The following is a 17,924-nucleotide window of genomic DNA, read 5'->3' as shown; positions in this document are numbered from 1 at the left end:
CCTCCAACATCAAACATTCTGCAAAGGGGATGAAGTAGAGGGAGAGAAAGAATATGGTGAGGAGGTGGAGAGATGTCTGTCGGATATCTGATAAAAGACTGCAGCTGTCAATGTGGGGCTACGAGAGGCAGGCAGGCCTCTATATTCAGAGCAAAGCAGTGGTTAGCTGAGAACTGATCAAAGAGCAGCATATATGCCATATGTTAATGATATAGAGGGCCATTTGCAGTGTTTAGGTTAGCAGACACACTGAATAATCTAAATTAAGCCATTGTGTAAAGGTTTCCTATTTATACTTATTATGGCAAACAGTGACTTTCTTCTCATTGATTGCCGCCATGCATTATTCAGGCCAAATATTGAGCCTGGGACAGAAGGTAAATATCAGAGACAAACAGGTCACACCAGAACCATGTGGCTGCTTTTTTTTAATTTTTTTATATAATCCAGATCTGTTTAGCTGATTTACAAAGTGTTAGGTATATTATACCAATATAAAAAAGCAAAAACATTTTTTAAAAGGACAGTTTGTATATTCAACTATACCAGACTTGGATCTTCTTCAGTATAGGTCCCGTTATAACATATTGAAACACTTACTATATCTCTTGCACATCCTCTATCAAGAGATATATCTATACATCCATTATTATCCCACACATGAGTGCTCAGGCTGGGTCAGAGCATATTTTATGTAAGACCTAAAGTACTGTAACATGGAGGACATATTCAAATGTTTGCACGATAAAGCTTTGGATTCATTGAGCGAAAGCACGATAGGAAGATTTTAATGCATTTACTCAGCCTTCAGTTCAATCATGTTAATTATTAGGCTTTTAATTGCTGTTGTAGTTTGGCTTCTAAGTTGCACATTTCAAGTCAGGAGGGTCAGTTGCCCCTTTGATGCCATTAATGTTGAGACCAAAATAAAATCGAGCAATCCGTTTAAAACAGGTGTGGAGGAGGCTGGTATGGTGATGTCACTGCTGAAAAAGACTTAATCTATAATAAAGAAAAAAGTATGATGACATACACACATTTACTTTTTTGCCTTGCTGTCACCCAAAATAGCACCAAGGACAGTTATATTTTATTCAGTATCGGCCATGTTTCATGTGCTTTTGTGTTGCTAGTCAGACAAACTGTCAGTTTTTTTATGTATCACCAAATTCCACTACAAACAAGGATCAGAGATGAGTGGACACTGGGGTTTATACTACCCCTGAGGTTTGTTAATGCCAAATACAGCCTCTCACTTTGGGTGAGTTGCAAAGAGTTCCCTGGCCTGGACTATCTACTTGATGGTAGTGGGAGACAGTGTGAGAGAGGAGATAAATTATTTCAGGGCATTTATGTATTCATTTTTAGGTTAATGCTTTATGGCCTTACTTGAAGTGCAGTTCCTTGAAAGTGAAGTGAGTCTCCACAATGCCTGTGGTCTTGACCCGAGTTCGCAGCACATCTTGCTGTGAAGGAATGTAATCTGCTTTAGCTATCCTCGCCAGGTCATTCAGGTAACTGAGAGAGAGAGAGAGAGAGAGAGAGAGAGAGAGAGAGAGAGACAGAGAGAGATGATGACATGGTTAGAAATTGTAAAGTGATGTGCAACCTGCAAGCGAGATTCACAACATAATAAATAAATAAATAAATAAATTGTAGTTTTTAATTTTTTTTTTAATGATGCCCATTTCAGACATATTAGCTCTGGGGATGTAAACATGACTTCTGTCTTACATACATCCCATTCACATTATTATTTCCCTGTAGTATACTGTGGGTCAGTTGTTATCAGGTCCGTCTTTCAATCAGGGGATTGGCAGTTGTGTCCTTGAACAAGACACTGTTGAGTTGTAGTGGATTTGATATATACTTGCACATGTAGATAAGAAAGTTTATGTTTTAAATTAATACATAAAGAAAGTTATGATAATTCATTTGGGATATTATGAGGAATATTCTGGAGGAATGTATTATGAAACATAAGAGAGGATCACTGTTTTATTATTCTGTTTGTTAATGACAAATGTAATGATTAACTGTATGATGCATGAGAATGAATGTTTTATTGTTTAGAAAATAGTTAAAATGGATGCCGATTGAAACCTGATATGTTGCTTTTATTCTGAAGGCAGGATAGTAGGTTTTATTCTGACGGGGAACTTCCGGTCCCTGACCGGATGTGTGCACTTTGACCCCGCCTGTATACTAATTAGCTTAGCAAACAGAACGTTGGCATCCTTTGAACTGACCAATAGAACTAACCCATAGGTGTGAATGGTCATTTGCATGACCAGACTAACGACCAAGTGTTTGTTCTGGAGACATGGTTCTACTGGTCTGGAGACTCGAGACAGCCCCGGTCTGTTGCTCCTTGGGAGCTGCAGTCTGCAGTCCGTCTGTGGAGAGTTTCTCCTTTCTGGCCCCACGATCGTGAACGCTATATGAGTATTATCTTTGCCATTAAATATTGTTAAACTTTAACTCATTGAATCCTGAATTTCCTGCGGCCACGGGACCCGGAGCTTTGAACAAATCTTACAACACTTAACCCAGAATTGCTCCCTGTATCTGTATCTGTGGGGTATGAATGTAACATGATTGTAAGTCGGTTTGGATAAAAGCGTCAGCTAAATGACTGTAATGTAGTAGTGGCTTCAGTTAAAACTCATCACACACACACACACACACACACACACACACACACACACACACACACACACACACACACACACACACACACACACACACACACACACACACACACACACACACACACACACACACACACACACACACACACACACACACACACACACACACACACACACACACACACACACACACACACACACACACACACACACACACACACACACACACACACACACACACACACACACACACACACACACACTTATACTACTTGTATCTAAATTGCAGATATTTCTTACAACACAGAGATGCGAGATACATTTCTCACAGAGGTATAAGACAATACGTTTTCTCCTTTTTTAGGTCTCCATTCACAACTCGTTTCACTCTCCTATTTTTGCCCTTTTTCTGTTTTATGACAGACGTTGGTCAGTAGGAGAGTGTGGAAGCAGATTTGCCATGCTCAACATAAACTGCTCCACTTACACAAGTATTGCATCATCATCCAAGGCCAGCTGGAAGCTTTAGTAGCCCAGCCAACACTCGCTTCAGACAGATACAGAAAGATATATAAAAAGGCGTCACTCAGGGGTTTATTATCACAACTATATCATAGTTTTCTAAGAGGCTAATCTAGGTCACTGCAAATCTTTCACTTCTGAAGATAAACTATTTGGTTCTCCGTTTATTAAGTTACAATATGAAAGTATAAAATTCAGAGGGGTAGAAATAATCACAATAATCTTTATCGTTCTTTTCACTGCAGTGGATATGAGAGAGGCTCAAAGGATTGCAACATTAGATCCATCACAACACCCAGAGAACAACATCCCTAATGGAAGGAATAAAAAACATCCCTTTATATGACTAAATAAAATTAATCACCACAACAATGAAACAAATAAGAACCTTTATCACTGTCACTTTCTTGAGCCGTTTATGCTCCTTTTAAAATAATATTTGAGTGCAGTGTTGCAGTTGCAGAACAATGTTTTAATATAAATGACCAAGAGGTATGCAGGATGAGAAAAGGAGCACATTTGCTGGGTAGTTGTGAGGTTTCCCCACTTGGCCACATCTACATTTAGAATGGTGAAATACAGAGTCGGCATATTCAGGAGCAGATTGCTTAATGATTGATGTATAAGTAATGGAGGATATGTGGGACAACGTGGTTAATGACAGCCCGTATCTTACAAAAGTGATATTAAAAATGATAGAGTCAAGCAGGCCGGCCCATGTCTAGAAGGTATTATTACGTTGAAGTTGTTTTAGAAAAAAGCATTAACATGTATTTAATTACAAAGTGGCGTCACAGTATAATATACACCTACAAATTCACACTCACTATGCTGCAGAGTCGTTGAGTTGGTATTCTCGCGACCGCGCAAAGCAACTCTGTATGCCGCTGTCACCCCACAATCGCCTGGTCACCTTGGACAGATCATCAGGAAAGATGCCCTGTTCTTCAGCAGCTGCAGCCAGGGCGAAGAGCTGCTGGGCATCGTCCTGCAGGGGGCGACAGGGACACAAGGCAGGACCGTTACAATGGAGGCATCCTGCCAAGACATGCATATGAACTATTATGTCATCTGAACCCACGATTTGGGTGTGGATTGAAAGGATAACGATGGATCATTAAAAAGATAGGTTGAACATTTTAAATTAATCTAACTTAATGAAACACTTGCATGTCCATTGAATAAGTTTGGATACTTTGGAAGATACCCACTTTATTTGTCTAACACAGACTGATGAAGCCTCATATGGTTCTACTTTAAATGCATTTTTGGAGTGAGCAATGATTTTGTCCTTTATATCTTTTATTGAAATTTCTATAAGAAGGGATTTTTCAACAGGAGTAACAACTACAGTGACCAATTACTGTTTCAATGGATTTATGGGCTAGTCAGTGTTATTTTAAGGTAAAATTTGAAAACCCTGACCATTAAGGATTCAATAAAGTAAGTTTTGAACTATGTAAAGAGAAAAACGTAAACATAGAATAAGTGAATAGTATCTGTGATCGACATTACACGACCTGTTAGAATGAAAAATGACAAAGCAAATACAGCCCCTCAAAAAAGTCAACCATTAGTATTTGGATGCATGCTAAATAAATAATGTGTGGTCATGGAGGGCCGTGTCTCTGAACTACTGCATACAAAGCAACGGTTATGATAGTTGTAGCAAAATACGTTGCTGAGGATATCACCGAAACCTAGAAGCTGATGACAGCTGAGCACATGTAAGATATGTTGGTATGACTCAAGGTAACGTCATGGGCTTTTATAACGGATCATGCTTTAAGATTTCCTGCCATTTGCCTCCATGCTTGTTTTTCTCCATCTTCCCGTTGGCATGAAATTCACTAATCAAAGGTTTTGTTCAGTTTCTGGCTGAAGAATGGGCTGTTTCCTTGAATACAGTGGTATGAACAAGTTTGGGCACCCCTGATAATTTTCAAGATTTTCCTTTATGTAACATTGGTTGTTCGGAACAGCAATTTCAATTAAATATATCATATAGCAGACAAACACAGTGATATTTAAGAAGTGAAATTAAGTTTATAGGATTTACAGAAAGTGTGCAATAATTACTTAAACAAAAGTAGGCAGGTGCATACATTTGGGCACCCTTGTTTTATTTATTTGAATACCTTTAGCACTAATTATTGGAACACCACATTTGTTTGGTAAGCTCATTGACCCTTGACCTACATACACAGGTGAAGCCAATCATGAGAAATGGTATTTAAGGTGGCCAGTTGCTAGTTGTTCTCCTCTTTGCATCTTCTCTGAAGACTGGCAACATGGGAGCCTCAAAACAACTGTCAAATGACCTGAAAACAAAGATTGTTCAACGTCATGGTTTAGGGGAAGGATACAAAAAGCTAGCTCAGAGATTTCAGCTGTCAGTTTCCACTGTGAGGAACATAGTGAGGAAATGGAAGAACACAGGCACAGTTCTAGTTAAGGCCCGTAGTGGCAGGCCAAGAACAATCTCAGATAAGCAGAGGCGAAGGATGGTGAGAACAGTCCAACTCAACCCACAGACCAGCTCCAAAGACCTACAACATGATCTTGCTGCAGATGGTGTCACTGTGCATCGTTCAACTATTCAGCGCACTTTGCACAAGGAGATGCTGTATGGGAGAGTAATGCGGCAGAAGCCTTTTCTGCGCCCATGCCACAAAAAGAGTCGCTTGAGGTATGCTAAAGCACATTTGGACAAGCCAGCTTCATTTTGGAATAAGGTGCTGTGGACTGATGAAACTAAAATTGAGTTATTTGGACATAACAAGGGGCGGTATGCATGGCGGAAGAAGAACACAGCATTCCAAGACAAACACTTGCTACCCACAGTTACATGTGGTGGTGGTTCCATCATGCTGTGGGGCTGTGTGGCCAGTGCAGGTACTGGCAATCTTGTTAAAGTTGAAGGGCGCATGGATTCCAGTCAGTATCAGCAGATTCTTGCGAACAATGTTCAAGAATCAGTGACAAAGTTGAAGTTGCGCCGGGCTGGACTCTTCAACAAGACAACGACCCTAAACACCGCTCAAATTCTACCAAAGCATTCATGCAGAGGAACAAGTACAACGTTCTGGAATGGCCATCTCAGTCCCCAGACCTGAATATCATTGAAAATCTGTGGTCTGTTTTAAAGTGGGCTGTCCATGCTCGGAAACCATCAAACCGGACTGAACTGGAGATGTTTTGTGAAGAAGAATGGTCAAAAATACCTTCAACCAGAATCCAGAAGGAGGATCTACTAAATATTGATGTAATTTTTCTGTTGGGGTGCCCAAATGTATGCACCTGCCTACTTTTGTTTAAGTAATTATTGCACACTTTCTGTAAATCCTATAAACTTAATTTCACTTCTTAAATATCACTGTGTTTGTCTGCTATATGATATATTTAATTGAAATTGCTGTTCCGAACAACCAATGATACATAAAGGAAAATCTTGATGATCAGGGGTGCCCAAATTTTTTCATACCACTGTATGTATGTAGTCATTAACATACAAAAATATATTGACAATGAAGAATACATTTCACTGAATAGGTATGCTCATTTTGTGGGTAGCCACATTTTTATATTTTCTTGATTTGCCAATTTATGTTAATTTACCCTTTTCTTGGTGAACATCAATCACCACTTGATACTCATTCAGTTATTCTAGCTGTATTTTGTTAGTGACTATGACTGCTTTTTAATTGTGTTTAAGCCTTCAGCTATTGCATCATAAGTGACTGGAACAGCAAATAGTGTGGCTAATGTGTGCATGTTTAGGTTTTGTTGACATCATGTGTTTGTGTGCATTCGTATGCATGTGTCTACTCATGCACAATCTGTGTGGGATTGTCATTGTGTACTTCTACAGTGTGCTGCAGTGTGCAGGCTAGCTCACTAATTGCCATGTGTGGGAGTCTCTGAGAGTATTGTCACGTACATACAGCCATTCGACAGATCTGTCAGACGAAAAAAGAAACGCTCTGATGACCACAGCAGAGTCCTCAATCCTTTTACTGCAGCTCCAGTTACAGCACACATGAGCTGGCCTCGCTGCAAAATCACACCGGCACTCACTCCTCCACAGGAATGAGCTCAGCCACTGTGAGACCTCACTGAACTGTTCACAGGGTGCAGCAGACTGTTGATGGTGGTGTGTGTGTGTCTTCATGCATCCGTGTGTACAGGGCGTGTCTGTATGCATTTGTGTCCTGTATAAGTGTTGCTGATTACGTTCTGTGAATGTGTTAATTAGCATTGCCATAATTATTTTTGGTATAGATTAATACAATGGTTTCGATAAATGGATTAAGCATATAATGTAAAACATTTTAATTTTAATTAATAATCAGATTACATTTTCAACCCAAAGTTAAGTTCAGGGCAACAGTACTAAATTATTACATTACATGTCATTTAGCTGACACTTTTATCCAAAGCGACTTACAATATTCTAATCATACAAATAAAAAGAAATGTGAACACTGGATCTTTGTCAAACATAGGTACACAAAAGCAGACAGATTTTACCAGCAACTAACTAATTAAGCTAACATTAGTTCCATGAGTTGGTTGAAACTATCTGGCTGACTCTTTACAACATGAAACATGTAAAAATTGTCCATTAATATGTATTTAAGAGCTACATAGATGATACGGTGCTAAAAGGTCTTTCTTGATAAGGAAAATGTAAGGAAATGCTTTAAGTGGCAACTCTAATATTTAAGTCCTGGTTGATTTATCATTTCCATTTCAGTGAAAACTAAGGAATTGTGCTTAAAGTTGAGCTGTCTGGAGTCTTTTTGTTGATACATGACCTTCACATTTTTTAGAATTGTGTGCTTAGTTCCATCTTTTGTGTTTATACAACATTTTCAGTTTTTGAAAGGCTGAAAAGACACTAACACACAGCTTGACTGACCTAATTCGCCTAGATAGAGGTGCTCAGCTATGATTGGACAAACGCTGTTTGAGGCACATTCAATAGAAATTGTGGATGTAATGTTAATCCAGACAAAAAGGATAAACAATCATGCAAAGAGGACATACAATGATGAATCACAGTGGTTTTAAAGACTATAAAGATGTCGGTCACACGAAAAAACAATCGTTGGCAACTTGTCAAGTTTTCCTTTTTCAGGCAGGAATTGATTTGTGTCATCGCTGAGGCTGCAAGGAGCACCTGGTAAACTAGATGTACTGTTAAAATGTGTGGTGCCAGCACTTTCAAATACATCTAATCCCCAAAACAGCTCTCAGTGCCGCTGCTGGCATTAAGTACACTTGCAGCTTCGTCTTTCTCTCTCTAGTTCAACTTTAAGGAGAAAGTGGATCAAAGATGGAGGAGGTTAAGTCTGTTAGGCAAGGACCACTTCCCCACTGGTTACAAGGATGGATCAGAGAAGCATTGTACTGTGTTCGAGTTTTTAATACCAACAGCAATGTTATAGCTGAAAAGAAGCTGTTATGAACAGGTGAGTGTTGGAAATCATGTGTTGCAACATTTGGCTTGGCACAGCTTACCAGTGTTATTGACTGAATAAAAATTGCAGAGAAGAGGCATGAGAACAAACCTCTTTTCCTAGAGGCATCACAGCCTTAAAATATTATTTTTTCACTGGGTTACACTGCAATATGGATAAGTAAGGGACTAAAATGTTTGTTTCAGAGATAATGGGCAATTTAGTTTTTTTTACCATTATTATTCTGAGACAAAGAGAAAAGTGAAAGGGGGGACGGTGTGTTTGTAGAAACAAGGCAAACTCTTGAGATATCCCTTCTGGGCAAGCAAAAGTCTTGAGGGCTGCAACACATACAACTACAAGATGCTGTTGCTAAAACAGGCTTTGCTTTGGTGCTGCGTGAGGGAAATCCAGATCTGTCCATGGTTAGTAAAGCCAACAGATTTCTGCAATTTCACAGAATGTTGTTTTTTTAGGCTGGTCAGCTTTATGCTCTCACTCTTATACAACCACATATGTCCAACAATTATGTGACTGGCATTATCTTAATATTTTTAAAAGGGTACAAATAAGGAATAATAATATTTAATCAAATAGATATGTGGAGATGTCATGTCATTGCAAATACACTTTTTTTTAAATATATGTGTATGCTTGTGTGTCTTACCAATCTGCCAGGGCTGCTGTAGTCTATCTTCAGACTGGCCATGGCTTTAACAATGGCCATAATAGACTGGATGGTATTACTATAAACCACTGCTCGGTACTGCTTGCACTCATCTTCTGAGTAGCCATCTTCATGAATGATCCTGAGAATTAAAAAAATATGCAACATTTATTAAAGTGTACATTAAAGGATATGTTCAGTTTTTTCAAGTCTGTCCTGTGTCTGATTGTAAAAAAACTAAAACAGAGTGATGCCGAGAGAAACTGCAGCGTAATAATCATCTGTGGGTTCATCACTATTAGAGCAGCCCCATTCACATACATGTAGTCATTTGATCCATTGCTAAAATAAAATCATTGAATATATCAGTTTTAAAATAGAAAGAAGTATGCTGACAAGTGGGTAGCCGTTTTTGCCACATTCAAATTAATGTTTCGAAGCCGTCACTAACTGATAATAATGAGATGACCCCACAATAATTCTAAAGTAAAACTCGCCTACTGCTTTTAACAGTGTGTTGATGCAAATGACAATGAACAGTCATTTTTTAAGGTGTGTTTTCCTAACTTTCTCTGGTGTCATGTCATGTTGACACAGGATACATCAATCAGTGTAATGTTACATAATAGGCCAGTGTTCCTGTCCTGCAGGCTGATTTATTTATATGTCTGTACGTGTTAATAACCTGGCTTCAAAAAGCGACGGACTGTTCCAAGTTCATAAAAAATGGACTAGCCCAGAGAGATGTGAATAATTAAGCAATTTAGGGTCCTCTGTGTGCATATGTCTGTGTGAGTGTGTATACATATACAGTGTGTGTGTGTGCATGCGTGTGTGTTCTGATTGGTGCACAGACATTACAACATCCTCTGTATTCATAAACTCGTCATACTGCTCTTGTGCTATGAGAAGTGAAATACAGCAAACAGCAGAAGAGGCAATGCTGTCCCCCTAGAAACCACAAAGGAGGAAGTCTTATTTATTGTACCTAACAATGACATAGTGGTAACAATACATTATTGAGCTATAACTTCTGATTTAATATGGCCAGTGATTGAGTGTCTAAGCCAAAGGCAGGATATAAGACTAGTGAGGCACTGCAACCTTTACAGTGAGCAGAGACTCAGTCGTAAGCGTGGTAAAGTATGCTCTCGTTCGCAGCTCAAACATATCACGATTTAACATTTCATCAGATAAGGAAAAAGAAAAAAAGAAAAATTAGGTGACAACTGTTATTATTAAAGATATGACTATCTTATCAAGAGACCACAAGGCTAGTCTGTGGCAAGCAGTGGGTCACCATCGCACTAGCCAGGTTTCACAATGGAAACCCTCATTTATAAAAAAAAGAAGAAAAAAAAGGTAGATAATCGACTTACTTCATCTGCTTTACAATGGTACTCTTCCCAGATTCCCCAGCACCTGTTGGAACATTAAGAGATTAGAGTTACAAAGGAAGGTCAAGTGTCAGTTGCTGTTGTCTTTGTTAGTGGAATAGAGTTGAACTTTGGCTACAGCTGTTTCTGCTTTAAAAATATGAGTGAGCCAGTGATGACCAGCCATTAACTTAAATAGAATATGTTTAAAAAGCTTTGCAAATTACTTTTTTGAAGTCAATTTATTGGATCAAGGATACACACCGTTTGGGGTTAAACGTAACAGTTTGTGGAAAAAAGAAGAGAAAAAAAACTCCAGAGACTACCTGTAATCAACAGAAACCTGAAATGATCATCGAGTTTATCAAAATCCAGGAATATGTGATGGAAATATTTCCATCAAATATTTACAGTTAATGGACTGACATCACTAGTATTGATTGACTACACAAATAAGACACAAAAAAGGCAATAAAAGGTTAAGTGGATTGAAAATAAATTTAAAAAAAGATACATTAAATGAAGAATTAAAAGCATAGAGATAGCAAGTAAAAATGTCTGTGCCAGATAGTAGAAATGTAATGCATAAAAACATTTATTTTGTTTCTTAGCAAATAAACTTATACCGAATAAACAATCGTTGAAAATAATAAGCCCAACTTTTTTTTTTTTTCAATTTAATTCAGTTTATTTTGTACAGCCCAAAATCACAAATTACATATTTGCCTCAGAGAGCTTTACAATCTGTACACGTATGACATCCCTGTCCCAGGACCTCACATCGGATCAGGTAAAAAAAAAAAAGGACCATGCCACCTGACCCAGCACTGCCAACAAACATTAGCCCAGCCCGGGGCTGACGGAGCAAGTGGGACCAGCAGTGCTGTCAACACTCATCATTTTCAGGGGAAAGGGAGGGGTGCAAAAGCGATGTCTGGTGTTGCACTGTCATATAGGCCGCCTTTCATGCCGCTTACCAGCTGGTAGTTACATTTTAGGAGATGTGTCTCTATGGCAAAAAGTACACAACCAGACACAAGCACACAAAAAAAAGATTTAATTGAACACAAATAACTGAATATATATATATATATATATATATATATATATATATATATACATACATACATACATACATACATACATACACACACATATACATATATATAAATGGTTCTGCTTCATGTTAACATTTTTCTCTTTGATCCTTTTTGTTTATCCTAACATACCTGAGTGAATCCTGAGGTAGAAACGTTTTAATCTTACTTAAAGCAAAACTCAAAATTAAATGATGCAACTAGGCTGCTGCTTTTATTCATTCACCATTCCAATTCTAGAACCACAATGTTGTATCACAGGGCTGGTTAAGTCTCTTCTTTTAGACTGCCATCTACTTCTATCTGGAACCTCAAAGTTTACTTTATAAAAGATGTATATGAACAATGGTGCATAAGATTTATAGGCACACCAGCAAAAATATCCTGTTACAGAATAAACCCTCTCAAAGTGTTTTAGGAGAAACGGGCTTTCCTTGTTGTTGTTATTGTTGTGCTTCTGGGGAGAACTTCTGAACAAACTTCTGATTTCACAGTATCTGGTTATTTTGTCGCAGCAGCCATAGGGCAGTAAACAGTTATCTCCAGGTTGGTATTGATCATAAATCATGATAGAAATAAACAATACAATCAGACTTATTTTTACTAAGCTCTCTCGAGTAGAGAGAATGTACATTTAAGGGGTTAAGGCTTCACTTTTCATAACTAGAGGTTGCTGCTTGACTTGGACACTAGAGGTGCTTTGAGCTCAAGCGAACAATAACTTACATGCTGAAGCAAATTTGTGATTTTACAAATAAATTGAATTGAGTCGGCGAACAGCTACCCAGCAGGGAGCATCCAACAATATTGCTAAAAACATTCAGATCAGCTATTATGAATAAATCAAAGTGAATCAATGTATCCACCGTACATGAAGCCCTGTACCTCCGCAGAGTTGGAGCTGCTATGAGGACTGATTGGTATTACAAAGACTCCTCTATGTGCTGCGCTGGCAGGAGGGACAAGCTCCTTCTTTTGAGTGCCGTTGCAGCAGACACAGAATCACTCTCAGGCGAGGAGAAGACGATGCCCTCTTTCTGCTTCTTCAATCCCATAAATTCATACGAACTCCTGAATTGGTTTCCAGTAAGCGCCAGAACACACAGCATTGATAACATGATTTAGGGATCAATAAGAAAAAAGTGTATCCAGTACTCTCACATCAATGACAACTCGGCCACGGTGGCAGTTACCCACTAGGGATGACACAAAGCCGTCTTTCAAGGGCGGATGAGATATCCACAAACTTGGCAAACACACAAACAACCACACAGAATCTCACGGAAGATAAGGTCAATCACCTGTCGTTCAAAGTGGCATTGTTTCAGTGGGAAGCCAGAAAGCGATCATGTCTTCTAAAAGCCCTTTTGGCTCCGTTAAAGATATCTTGAACCTCCCTTGTGTTATCCTCTTCTAGTGAAAACTAGAATTGCCGCCTTGCGGTTGTATACCTCTGGAAACCATTCCATATTTGCCCAAAATGTGATCACTTCATAATGTTATCCTTTGTGTCATACTTAGTCATCAGCGACACAGCGTTCCCATGACCTGTATTTGATCCATATGCTATAATTATGAGCTTGAGGCCAAGATAAAATTACATTATAAACTCGCTGAGAATAGAATACAACAGCTAAGAGGTAAAACTTGCTCTGGTGTAGCTCACAGGGCACAGATTCCCTTCGGAAAAGCTGACCCAGTAGCACCGTAACCCTGGTGTAGAGACAAACCAGCATGTACCAAAGACTGAAAAGTATTAATGACATTTTTAATTAGAATGAGATGGAGGAAAATATGGAGAAAAGCTTGAGAAAAGAAAACACTGTAATTAAAAAAAGGCAGTTAAAGAAGAAGACGGATGGTAAGAATGGACAGTAAAAGGCGGACAAGAGTGACAAATGAGCCAGATACGGATTGGGAGGATGAAAACGCAGAGAAACTGTGGGGCTGTGAGCAGACTGGTGAGCATAATAGGCACAGGAAAGAGAAAAAGTGGTGGGATGAGGACTAACACGAGTGCCATGTCAATGAATTAATATTCATAACAGGTTATTTGTTTTTGCACAAATAAAGTTCAGCTGCAAGTTCAGCAACTATGAGCAAAATGAAAAGTGAGATTGCATGAGGAACGTCGGAGTTCAAGCTGAGAAGCCTTCAGTGAACAGCAAGCAGGCAATCGCTGGTTTTGTTCTTGCCTTCTGCGTCACTAAACTGCCAACAGATTGGTTTGCTTTCTGCAAGCAAATGCAAATAGGATCAAGTCAAAGGATGACAGACTGTTTTATAGAGATCTCGAAATCTCCCCATCCCATTGCAGACTGCTCTTAGAAACGTTGCCACTACATGACCCAGTTAATACATTTACTTCCCCAAGAACCTTTTCCTATTATGGCATTACAAAATTAAATGAATGCATCACTTTTACAGGCTGTTAAATCCAGATGTTAGTAATTTCAGGCTTGCGATCCGAAAATGTATCCCTTTTGGAACGTGTCCAAAATACGTTATTTCTACTCTTCCCATTCATTTTTTCTATGTAAGCAGCTGTGCAATGCATTCTGGTAGTGCTGCCATGCGTTACGAGCTGTTGGACTGTCGCGTTGGCCACTGCTTATGAGCCAAAGCGGTGGACCAACTGACCAACATTGGCGGCATCCCTATAGCCATGTTGCTGTAAAAAAATCAAATCTCAACCATTTGAAGAAAAACTTACTGCAGCTGAAGTGGAGAAACACCTCACACAGGTAATGTCATAAGCCCATTTAAAAAAACGATATCACATCATCCTTAGGGGGGGGCATATTTCACATATCTGTGTCAAACAGCCCACTGCCATGGCCTTTCTTCTGTGGAGACACGCAACACATCTCAGCATATGCCAGCATCAGAGGCCATCTATTGTATAAGTGACTGCAATGGGAGAAGGATGTATTGGCCTGGCGGTGACACAATTCCTCCTTCGCTCTCTGTTGGTGTCAAAACTGTTCACATCCAACTAGGTTTTACAGCCATTTAAAAAGGTTAACCTCTGGGCGTTGACGACACTGAGCAGACTACACAACCATGATGCTGTTGCTATTTGAAGCCGTGTTGCAGTGTGTACTGAGGGAGCTGACTGACACAAGCTGACGTGAGTGAATACGTTCGCAAGTGCACTTTTCCTCCTGACCCATAATCAAGTCTGGGCACACAGTATAAATCTGTATATGTACAGGCATCTGTTGTAGAACAAAATATTCGTACTACTTCTTAAGGGGCATTTAAGCAAAACAGATCCAGTATTGTGCAATAATTTACAGTACAGTGTGTGTGTCTGTGTGCTGGGATTACATTTAAGTGTTCTTTCCCCAAATCTATATATTGCTCTTCAAAGTCCTCTGCCGGGCATAGTTGAGCAGGATGTACAGCTCTTTGATCATCAATCAATACAACAAAAAGTGTAATTTGAAAAAGGTGTCACACGTAGTAATGAACCCACAGAGAAATAACAAATAGTAAAAGAAAAACATATACGTTAATTTCAGCTCTGCAGGGTCATTTATGGAATTATTTCAGATTGACAGACCGCAATTTAAAAAGGTGCTATATACACTGGGGATATGGGAGCATATATATTGCCTTTCAATGGCTCACAACATTGCAACTGCTGAGCCTGCAGCCAACATTGCCAACAGTGCGAACTAAGGCAAAAGTGCCGACACAGGTAACAGTGTTGACTTGGGGGAACGGGAGAGTGGGTGCTACGCTTCCGTAGATACGCTGTCGGTCAGGATGGCGTTATCAGCTGTAATCCCTGTATGAGCACATAGCAGAGTGGTGGCTATGAGCTAGCCAGTGGGGCACGCTCACACATGCACAACAAAGCATGCACGGCCGGCCCGTAGAAAGAAACAGAGAATGTCCGATTACAACACACGCACAGAGACAAATTGGGAGACTTTGCTCAGGAGCCGAAAAGTCGAGTCCCCGCACAGACCAAATACGGAGCTCAGACCACTTGCTGGAGTGCTGCCAGTTCATATCCTGGGCACTGCCGAGGTGCCCCCGAGCAAAACACCAGATCCCAATACTAGGATGGCTTAAATGCAGAAGCTTATTTTCACTGTGTGCTGTGCTCTGTACATGTGACAAAACAAGCTGATTTACATACTCATTACTCACTTTTAGTACATTATTTACTTAGTGGATCAGTTCAGCCTTTGTGTTCGTCTGTGCTCCAGTAGCACAGGTGTTTCAGTCAACCAGCTCCCTCCTCCCACACAACCCTGTTAACATGCACAGTGGAAACTGATGGAGGAATTTTACATGGCTGGATTCAGTACAGTATGTTTTTTGCCTTGAGTGGAAAAGTAGGTCATCCGCCTCACAAGGAGCAGTGGAGCTTCCCTTCTTTGCTCTGCAGAGTAGGGCGCTTGCTATACAGCCAATGTTAACCGTATTTAATCCTGTTTTATGTGTGTTCACATGCTTGTGAACACATTTATTTACCCTCAATGCTTAATTAATTAATTAATACATATATATACGCATATATACACACACACACCACGCAATACATGACAAATTTGAATTAGAACAGTAACTGCAGTATTCTTAAAAAAAACCAAAGCAGTACGTCAAGCAGAACATTATGTGTCGTAGTAACAGATTGTAAGCAAACCCCTTTTTATGCTGTAATCATCATTACATCTGCAGCTACCGATTGCAGCAAAGCAAATGAAAAGAAACAGGTGTAGATTTAAAGACTCCTATTTCATACAGTCTGGTGAAAAAGAGCATCATGGAGAAACAAAAGAGAGACAAGTGGAAGCTCATTCGAAGCTGACACGAGAGCGCTAAACAAACATAAGAGCAGCTGTAACGTGACATCCACATATCAAAGCAATGCAACCAATCACTACTGCCTGAGGAAGAGCACTGAGCTTATAAGGATTATCGCCGAGACACACATTTCATTATGTCCTTTAATAAGAGAAGCAAGCATGCCTTTATTGGAATAATTTTAGACCTCAGTGCATCCTTCAGCACTATCAGTCATCCTGCATTAATGCATATAAACAGTGGGATGTTGTAAGCTCGACTGCTTCATACCTCTCTAATACAACCTTCTAGGTCACAATTGTCTCCTCCTTGTAACATCCTGTGTGCTTCCTGTTTTATTTTGAAATCCTGCCTCTTGTGTCCTCACCTGTAGTTTCCCCCCATTTATATATATATATATATATATATATATATATATATATATATATATATATATATATATATATATATATATATATATATCCTCGGCCAGATTGTTGTTGTAAATTCCATGTGTAAATCCCTTGTGTTACTTCGCCTTCCAGACTGAGTTCCTCGTGTGACTTTTTCCTCAGTAAAGAGTTATTTTCACCTTCTTCACCCCTTGACACTCCTACCACGTGCTGTCACACACGCCATTAATAATACTCATTAAAAAAAAATTCTTTGGTAAAAACTGAAATCTGAACAAAGCATGAAGCAGTACTAATAAATGCAAACTTGAAAAAAAAGAAAAATTGTTACGAAAATTGTATTTATGTTTTCTTTGTTGGAGTGCAAGGCTCCATGAGGTCTGTGACTCCTGTGGGAACTCTCTGCCTATTATCATAAAAATGCCATTGCATAAAATGCAGACTTTATGGCGAACTGTGTGAAATGCATGACTTTCCTACTCTGTCCTCTAATATATCTCTACTGTGCCTGGAAAGCGATTCTGTACTTATCCAACAATCACAGCTGGTGTGCCTAGCGGTCATACTGCTTATACTCTCCCCACCTCCCTATGTTTTCTACATAACGTCAAATCAGGTTATATTCTATGCACTCGCACACATGCCAGCAAAGAGATGAGACATCAGGAGTGTCAGGCAGTGGCTGCAGTGTTAGAGGGGGAACCCTTAAAACCAGATTGTCAGGGAGTGTCGGGATGCGTTTACCCAACTCAGTAGCGCATGGCAAAAAGTGTAGATGTGTCTTGTTTGGATGTGCTCAGCTTTGGTTGAACAAGGAACACCAAATCTTGTAATGCAAAATGTGGTTGTGATTTGTATATGTAAAAAAACTAAACAGGAAGCCATTTTAAAATTGAACAATGCAATAGAGAGGCACTGTAAATAAAGTATCAATGA

General features: G+C 39.4%; 1 protein-coding gene across 1 annotated transcript in view; it reads right to left on the bottom strand.

Moving 5' to 3' along the window:
* Positions 1 to 17,924, bottom strand: part of LOC117730376 (guanine nucleotide-binding protein G(i) subunit alpha-2) — a 36,843-nt gene that overhangs the window by 2,666 nt on the left and 16,253 nt on the right. Inside the window, exons 3-7 of the mRNA XM_034532058.1 lie at positions 10,682 to 10,724; positions 9,303 to 9,444; positions 4,001 to 4,161; positions 1,390 to 1,518; positions 1 to 18 (exon numbers count right to left, since the gene is read on the bottom strand). The exon at positions 1 to 18 is cut by the window's left edge and continues 112 nt beyond it. Coding sequence (XP_034387949.1) covers positions 1 to 18; positions 1,390 to 1,518; positions 4,001 to 4,161; positions 9,303 to 9,444; positions 10,682 to 10,724 — 493 coding nt within the window. The remainder of the gene's footprint in view (positions 19 to 1,389; positions 1,519 to 4,000; positions 4,162 to 9,302; positions 9,445 to 10,681; positions 10,725 to 17,924) is intronic.

This window comes from Cyclopterus lumpus, chromosome 5 (genome assembly GCF_009769545.1).
Source record: "Cyclopterus lumpus isolate fCycLum1 chromosome 5, fCycLum1.pri, whole genome shotgun sequence".
NCBI classification, from domain to species: Eukaryota; Metazoa; Chordata; class Actinopteri; order Perciformes; family Cyclopteridae; genus Cyclopterus; species Cyclopterus lumpus.
The sequence above is the reverse complement of the archived record's forward strand: the minus strand, read 5'-3'. Positions and strand labels throughout refer to the sequence as shown.